Source organism: Habropoda laboriosa, unplaced genomic scaffold, assembly GCF_001263275.1.
Source record: "Habropoda laboriosa isolate 0110345459 unplaced genomic scaffold, ASM126327v1 scaffold136, whole genome shotgun sequence".
NCBI lineage: Eukaryota > Metazoa > Arthropoda > Insecta > Hymenoptera > Apidae > Habropoda > Habropoda laboriosa.
Window position 1 is genome coordinate 475,559 of NW_017100245.1, and position 8,811 is coordinate 484,369.

General features: G+C 33.2%; 2 protein-coding genes across 2 annotated transcripts in view; one reads left to right on the forward strand and one right to left on the reverse strand.

The window, feature by feature from the left end:
• Positions 1-1,644, reverse strand: part of LOC108572137 — a 4,276-nt gene extending 2,632 nt beyond the window's left edge. The window contains exon 1 of the mRNA XM_017934331.1: positions 1,366-1,644. Coding sequence (XP_017789820.1) covers positions 1,366-1,420 — 55 coding nt within the window. The 5' untranslated portion in view covers positions 1,421-1,644. The remainder of the gene's footprint in view (positions 1-1,365) is intronic.
• Positions 1,645-6,114: 4,470 nt separating this feature from the next.
• LOC108572127 lies at positions 6,115-7,499 on the forward strand. Its single transcript, XM_017934321.1, has 3 exons — positions 6,115-6,172; positions 6,475-6,609; positions 7,273-7,499. The coding sequence occupies exons 1-3, from the start codon at positions 6,115-6,117 to the stop codon at positions 7,497-7,499; spliced, it is 420 nt and encodes a 139-aa protein (XP_017789810.1).
• The last annotated feature ends 1,312 nt before the right edge of the window (positions 7,500-8,811 follow it).

The window sequence follows — 8,811 nt, forward strand, 5'->3', positions numbered from 1 at the left end:
TTTTACATATAAATATTAAATATATACAGGGTGAGTCTCCTAACTTCAAATAACTCCTAAGTTATTCGTTGTACGAAAAAATGTTTCAAACAAAAGTTGCACGGTATCTAGGGGGATGTAGAGTGCTCTAATCTGTTTTTTATTACCTTACTCTTTTATTCAGATATTAGGGTCACATTCAGTTTTTTAAATGGAATGTCTAATATTTTTTTTCGGATAAATCGTCAAATTTTGCGTAAAAAAGTATTATTACAAAGTGGGACTTAAAACGAATAATTACTGAGATATCTTCAAATTAATAATCTTCTATTAGGAAATACGCTCAGCCAACGTGATTCTTAGCACGACTTTGTTTACTTGTTTTATAAATATCTGAGTAATTATTCATTTTAAGCCCCACTTTGTATGATACTCTTTTGCGCAAAATTTGACGATTTATCCGCATTCGAAAAGAAATATTAGACGTTCTATTTAAAAAACTGAAGGTGGCCCTAATATCTCAATGAAAGAGTAAGGTAATAAAAAGCAAATTATAGCACTGTATGTCCCCCTAGATACCATGCAACTTTTGTTCGAAACATTTTTTCGTACAACGAATAACTTACGAGTTATTTGAAATCGTCATGTTAGGAGACTCACCCTGTATATAATATCTTGTGACGTGAATTGCAATAGTAATTTAAAAGAATCGAATGGAAAGGTAAAATATTGTTTGACATCGATATTAATTTTCACATCGTGTTCCGCGACAAATACGTAATTTCACACGAACAAGATGACATTCGCATAGCTCGTTGTCATTGATCTCACCGACGTTTGCACTACTATATTTGGTGAAACAGAATCGCGGAATCAAGAACACTTCTCGAAGTACACGTAGTTTTAATCATTTAACCGCATCTTAGTTGTCGGATATTCGATTCCTTTTCAAACAACATGCAATATTACACGTGTTCATAGATACTGTTACACATAAACACTTCTGAACAGTGAAGAAACAACGCGATCTACTTTCCGAATAGAACGTACCATCGCTTCATTCAGGAATATCTGAGAAAAGGGGATATCACACGAATCTACGAAGAATGTAGAAAGGGTTCTCAACACCTTTGACGTATTGATAAAAAACAATAATGTAAACGGTGATCTTAAATTATTATCGTTTAATCAATTGCACTGGCAAATGAAACGAGTTGAGTGAATGAAAACTGTACCGTTTACGACCGAAGCTGTGTTGCGAAAGTGTAAGGAAGTGAATGAAACTGGGTCTAAGAGAAGGACACGAGGATCGATAGAAGGCAATCTCGTAAACCCGGCCCGATCGTTGAACCAAGGAAACAGCACACTCAATGCCCAGACGCTTACCATAAAAACCGAGAATGACCAATAGGCAAAAGGCGAGGACAATCGAACGCCTCATGTTGCTTTTGGTATCCTGGCACGTCCTACGACGATTGACGCCCGTTGTCCGCGGTTGCCGTCGTAATTTGGCCGCGACCGAGCGGCACGATCAGGGTGTCGAAACCGGAGGGAGAAAAAAAAGTGAGAAGGCGGTCAGATCAGGGGTTGACGAGGCCAACTATTCGGCCTCGACAGCTGCTGAAGCACTGTTCGCGCTGTTCGTTGCTCGACGCGATTGCAGCGCAAGCCCGCAACTAAGGCGACGATGCTTACACCACCGACGGAACCATGAATACGTGATTGCGCGCGAGGAATACTAAGGTCGGCAAGAGGGGGCGAGACGGGCGGAAAAACCGATTCGTTCAAACGAATAACGCGATGCTTAAACGATCTAGCCACGCTCCAGGGAAAGTTTCGCCGTTCCTAGAGCCTCGTGATTCTGATTCCCGTCTTCGGTTGCGGCTGTTGCCCAGATTCTGCCTGTACACCACTCAGGGAAATCAATATTTTTGACGAACCGCGGGGGAAGGGATGTTGCTGTCTCGGATTGATTTTTACTCTACTCTTCAGTGACTACGCGCGCTTTTTGCTATCGTTACCAGTTTCATTTTTTTTTTTTTTTTACCTCTCGATACAGCGACCGGCTGCCAACGAATAAACGGAGTACGAAATTGGACGTTTCGTTGCAGAAGAACCACGGAAGAGTTTGTCATTCGAGTTATTACGCTCTGCTTTCTAACGTCGACATCGTTCGTTTCGGCGGTTTTTTTCAATCTGAATTTTGCAGCGCCGTTACCCACCTCGTGCAGAATGATGATTTTGAACGAAAGGGGGGCATACTTGATGATAATTTTATTACAGACATTGGTCTTTGTTTTCTATTGTTTTTCACAATTTCTTCTTCTGTGAGAATTTGTTCACCGGTGAAGCACGCGTGACGCACGAATTTGAAGTTTCCTGCAAATTTTCTTCGTGGTATATGTGTGTATACCATCACGTAGTTTCAAAGGACGTGAACTGATTGTTCACATGGTGAACCAGAATAATATTATCTACATTTCTGTGCTGAAAAGATACTGCTTTATCGAAGAAGATTAGAAGTTTATCTCACTTCGTTCAAAGAGATGCAGGGGTGGTAAAATTCGAACATTTACGTATTACGAACTTTCTGCAGAGTACACGATGCTAATGGAAGAATGTTTAATCGTCGATGAGAAAAGGTACGATTGTTTTGACGGAAAAGGCAGGGCTAGAAGTTAAATAGGGAAGGTCGTGGGCGGTACGTAGAGCTTTATGTTCAAGTGGAGCGTAAAGTGGTGGTTTGAAACACGCTAAGTGGATAATATCCCTTTTCCTGTGACACACTGAACGTTATGAAATATCATGGAAGTTCGTGTAATAAGTCGCACGCGAACTGGAGGATATCTTTATGTGTTGCTACTATGTTTCTGAATCATCCACTTATGACCTATTTTTTTCTCTTAACTGGATAACGGAAGTGGTGGAAACAAAATGCTTAAATTTCGTTTCATTAGTATATCCCTTCTATAAAGAAGTTGAGCTGTCTTCACTTTCTACGATTAACGCTGTCTGATTGAAAATTGTTAAGGAAACATTAATCTATCATCGCTGTACTATGTTTCCTAATTTTCTTGATTATGGTGAGAGAAAGAAGGTGTCATATTTCTTGTTTTATAATTTGATTACATAAAACATTTCTGTTTGCATAATTAAAATGCACTTCTATTTATTTGGTCAGTATCTTTTTAGGTAAATAGTCAGTAAAAATGAATATTTTTGAGTATCAGTACAAATAATTAATTGTCGGTATTAAATCGCATTTTGTCAGCACAATTTTGTTTATTTGGTCGGTATTTCTGTTCTTTCGTCAAATTGAAATTTTAGGTTAGGTTTATTTGGTCAGTATCTTTTTAGGTAAATAGTCAGTAAAAATGAATATTTTTGAGTATCGGTATAAATAATTAATTGTCAGTATTAAATCGCATTTTGTAAGCACAATTTTGTTTATTTGGTCGGTATTTCTGTTCTTTCGTAAAATTGAAATTTTAGGTTAGGTTTATTTGGTCAGTATCTTTTTAAGTAAATAGTCAGTAAAAATGAATATTTTTGAGTATCAGTATAAATAATTAATTGTCAGTATTAAATCGCATTTTGTCAGCACAATTTTGTTTATTTGGTCGGTATTTTTGTTCTTTCGTCAAATTGAAATTTTAGGTTAGGTTAGGATATTTTATTATACGCGCTGACCACCTGTTTAAAATACTGACAAATTATTATGTTTAGTAATATTTTAATTAAAAATTCTGACAGTTTTTGTATTAATCAGATCATTTATTTAAAATTTGTAACATGTTTTACTTACGTATTTTAATTTACGTGTGCTTGGATTTGAAGTTTCTGTAACATTCATATAATAACAGAGTTTCAATGCTTTAGCTGCTTTTTACTAACTGGAAGAGTGACGTAAGAGAGAGAAACTTTTGTCTAGATTGATAAGTATGCAAACAGCAGAAATCGCTCTTCAAGAGAAGCAGTCTGATAATCTGTATTGCTGACGAATATTCTTAATCGCCAACGAAAGTTCTTAATCAACGTAAATAATCTTGCAATTGTGTTTCAGATCCTTAATATTTCATTTATTGTATATAAGGTGTATAAACCGCGTGTACTATACCGCAAAAAAGGAAAGTAAATAATGTATTATCTTTATTAAACATCGCATTTGCAATCTGATTTCGCTGTGCGTTGCTCATCGCAGTGAGTATTTAATTTATTTAGCAACCTGTAGCACTAAGTCCCTGACACGTCTACGATGGTTATATTCCAAGTGATAAATATTCCACTCTTCGTTAAATTAAAGACACAGGTAAGTAATTCATGTTTGCTATATGAGCCGTTTTTTCTTTAAGTGGTATAAGTCCATTTGTTCTTATATTGAGATATTTATAGGTTTGCGTCTGATAGATACACGGTTTTTTTTTTAAAGTGATATAAGTCCATTTATTCTTATATTGAGATATTTAAAGGTTTGCCTTTGAATTAATTAAAGAATATTGGCAAACGTTAATAATTTCGTCTAATGTTCCTAAAATTTCTAATAATTATTAATATTGTTAAAGAAAAGTGAGATTTTTTTGGCTGCAAATGGACTTATTCCACTTTCAAAAAAAAAGCATTTATGCAATAACGTTTGAGCTGTCCTTTTGAAAGTGGTATAAGTCCAATTTTGAAAAAAAATGGGTTAAGGCTAGTTTCAGTTAAACATGAATGTCCTTTTTTCATATTTATGATAACGAAGTCACTACAATATTCTCACGAACTCATGAAAAGATGGTTAATTGTTAAACTCGTTAAAGAACTAAAGAATTTGGGCTTGAACTATAGTTAAAAATAAACGATACGCATTTCCTTTCTCTTCAATCGTTAAAACAATTTTCGTTTCTTGGATATTAAACTTTTAATCTTTTTTGGTTAAATATGTATAGCTCACAAATGCAGCAGCTTAAAGAAGGATTATTAAAGAATTTTGAAAGATTATTGAAAATGTTGATGGAATTAATCTAAAAATTAAAAATGGCTTTTCACAGCTAATTAGCTTTGTTTCAGTTGGAAACTTTCAGTTTTCAAATTTATCACGAATTTTACTCTCGATTACTGAACTTTTGGATAATGTACGTCATTCCTTTCTTTCTGTTCTCTGAAAATCAGTATAACAATTTTCACATTTGCACTCATTATTACATTCGCACACTAGTAAAGCTTTATGCACACAAAAGTGTGTAAAACAAATCTTAATTCTCAATTCCGTGTTTTTTTTTTTATTAATTTTTCACATCATATCTCTCGATGTTACGTACGCGCACTTTAAGAATATCGACACTGCTTATATTATACCTTACTCGTACCTCTCATGCGAGATGTGCATGCTTATATTTTAGCTATTTTTTAATATTTAATATTTTTCATGTTTAAAGATGTAAGCATTAAAGTAATAAGAATCCAAGTCATAACGATTTTATTACACGTGCAATTCAATTTTTAATGCAGCTCGGGGAAATTATATATTTTTGATAGGGTTATTTTCACTTAGCAATACACGAAATTTTGCATTTTTTACAAATGTTTTGTAATTTTTCGACTTGTATCAAATAAATAGTAACGCTGTTTAGTAATAATACGATACCAAGTATAAAGGTAAAAATCTAGAAACAAATTATTTTACTCATCATGGAAATAGCGATATATCGATTTTGTTATGTTCATGCCGAAAAAGTGTTTGCCAAATTCCTACGTCGAAGGTAGAAAAAGTTGTTAAATTAAATATTTTTCCATTAAGTTTCTCTAAAGATTGCTAATGATATTTTAACGTGTAGACATTATACAACACATTTCATTATGTGTAAATTTTTCGTATTAATAAATGATTCATTTATCAAGGTATGATATAACCTCTTAAGCATTATTATTATTATTGTCTTTAACGATAACATTTATTTGGATTATCCTTTGGGCTGCATTTTTAGCAATTAAAGGAACAATAGCATTGGAGTATTCAAAATTGTAAATTATTATCAGAGTTATAGTTGTTGTTTAAATGAATTGGTGTTAAAGTTACATGTACAGAGTTCGTATCTTAACCACTATAGGAAAATTGAAGGTAATTTGTAAATATAAACGTAGAGGAAGTTGAAGATGCGAATAAAAGTGAATGTACTGCGAGTATTATTATTTTTGTTTGTATTTCAAAGAGGTAAGTTTTATAAAGTAAATATCGCTCTTTCCAATTGTAGATAAAACAGAATATACTTTTATCAAATACGAATGAAGTAGAATAAAAATTCTATTGGCTGTTAATAATTGTTAAATAAACGTGAAAGTGTAAATTTCAAAATAATTTCTATTTAAAAACTTTCTTATATTCTGTTTTACAAACATAAAAAAACAAATGAAACTGAAGGTATATATAAGAACTATAAACGATTAATGATCTAAGTAACACTGTGTAATGCTGTGTACCATTTTTATGCGTGATTGTTTATCGATGTGCACAAGAAGAAGCAAAAGCTGCAAAGTGTTATCAGTGTAACAGCAAAATAGACAAAGATTGTACCGTCAATATGGTAGATATAAAGTATTTGAAACCTTGTCCCACCTCGCACCCATTTTGTCGTAAAGCTGTGTACATATGTAAGTTCGTAATACATGTCTTTCTTGTTTTTAAGTTAGTTTCCTTTAGTAATTGCAATTATTGATTTTTTGTAGACGTTTCTCTGTCATCAAATTATGCATATTTTCTTCACGTTTATAAGATAGTTTTCTATATACGGGGTGACAAGGAAATAGGTGGCCAAAACTGTTCCTAAGGATGAGACAAGGTCGTATAATCCGAAAACTCTTCCTTTCCGAGATACAGGTACTTTTCGATTATGATGGAGTGTTGTAGGAATGTTTAAAACTTACTTAGCATACTTTACTATGTCTTAAATCTAAAAGTTCCCAGTGTATTCCGAATTTCTTCACTTCGAAGAACTAAAAAATGTGAAGAAATTCGGAGTACACCAGGAATTTTTGAACGTCTTCGACATTCTTTGAAACGTCAATGCGAAGCATGTATTGTTGCAGAAGGAAATCATTTTTAGAAATTTCTTCAAGTAAATTTTAAACATTCCTACAATACTCCATCGTAATCAAAAAGTGTCTATATCTCCGAAAGCAACAGTTTTCGGATTGTATGACCTTTTCTTATCCTTAGAAACTGTATCTAAAATACGGTACCAAAGTTCGCCCATCTATTTCCTCGTCACCCTGTATAAAAGACGTCATTACGTAAGTTAATTGTGTAATTTTCAGATTATTTTATGAATTCCCGGGAGTATATAACAGTACGCGAGTGTGTAAAATGGCGAAATGCTGACAATAAATGTTACAAAGGTCGATATATACAGGATAGTTATCAGCTCGTTTGCGAGTGTAAGGGAGCAGGATGTAATCACGCAGTGAAATTTTCATCGCAGACTGCCATTCTTCTCTATGTTTTCTGCCACTTCGTGGTTTTCTTTAGCGGAAATATTACTTGACATACGCAAATTGTTAGAAGATAGATACTTGGTCCCCGATCATCGAAATAAATAACTATTCAATCCTACTGTGAGTATAGCATAAGAAGATGGTATTCAACTACAAATATTACAATAAAAGCCTCATGTTAATCATTGTAAAAAGATATGTGACATATTTGCAAAAAAGAATGCTGTTTAAATTAAGGAAGAAAAGGAAGAAGCGATATTAAGAATGGAAAACAGGGTTGTCTGTAACTAGCATAAATTAAAAAAAATTGTTCATGCTCAATTTTATAGAATTATTTTATTACAAATTTTATCCTACGATGCGTTAGAGTTACTTAAAAGGGAGGGTGCAGGTTTAAATACATAAAATGTTTTTATACTAAGTATACTCGCTACGTGAACTATAGCTCTTTAAATTGTGAAGATTCAAAACTTTACTTTCATTCAGCCATCATTTTTCATATGTCGTTTTTACCTTCAAAATAAGAACGTTTAAATATATCGGCGAATATACAGGGTGTTCAGCTACTCCCGCAAGAAAATTCAGAGGGTGATTCTAGAAGTCAATATAAGACGACAATCAAGAATAAAAAAATTGCATTTGAAGCTTTGTTTTTTAACTATTAATGTTTAAAAGTATCCCTGTAGCCAAGCAACCCACCCTACACCAGTGAATGGTGTACAAGTGGGGTAAACAGTATTTGTGCAGTGATTAATTGCCACTAAACTGTTGAATAATAATTAAACAATATCTTTTAAACAAATGTAATATACATATTCTCTGAAACACCTAGAAAGAAATATCAAATACACAAAAAAAAGATATTTACATTGTTTATATAAATATTAACAGGAATTAACACAATGATACAAATGAGAGTGAAATAAGTATTCGTACCGTTATTATTCAATATATCTACGATTTAAATTTTGTTGTGTAAATATAACATGACTGGCTTCGAATTGTACCAGTTTGTTTGGAAACTTTGTCTCGAGTTCCATTACTGTGGTAATATGAGTCGAAAAAGTAACGAAACTAGTGTAGAAAAGTGAAAAATAATTAATAATTTGTATAATTAATGCAAAAGTTTGTCTGAAGTATCACGTGTTGTATAAAGACCAAGATCTACGATACAAGGTTATCATTGATAGATATGGATTGCGGAAAACATTGCCAAATAGTGCAAGAAGTGGACGGCTACGGACAATTAGTGAACCTAGTGGTCGCACTATTATTCCATTAATTAAAAAGAATTTAAGGGTAAGTGCAGCAAAGATTGTTGAAGAGCTTAAAAATAATTTAAATATTAATATATCCACCAGT

Excerpts from the sequence above, each read along its gene's own strand:
- LOC108572127 (XM_017934321.1), top strand. The coding sequence starts at position 6,115 with ATGCGAATAAAAGTGAATGTACTGCGAGTATTATTATTTTTGTTTGTA. Across the intron at positions 6,173-6,474 it reads TTTGTTTGTATTTCAAAGAG|AAGAAGCAAAAGCTGCAAAG; the intron begins GTAAGTTTTATA and ends GATGTGCACAAG. Across the intron at positions 6,610-7,272 it reads TCGTAAAGCTGTGTACATAT|ATTATTTTATGAATTCCCGG; the intron begins GTAAGTTCGTAA and ends TGTAATTTTCAG.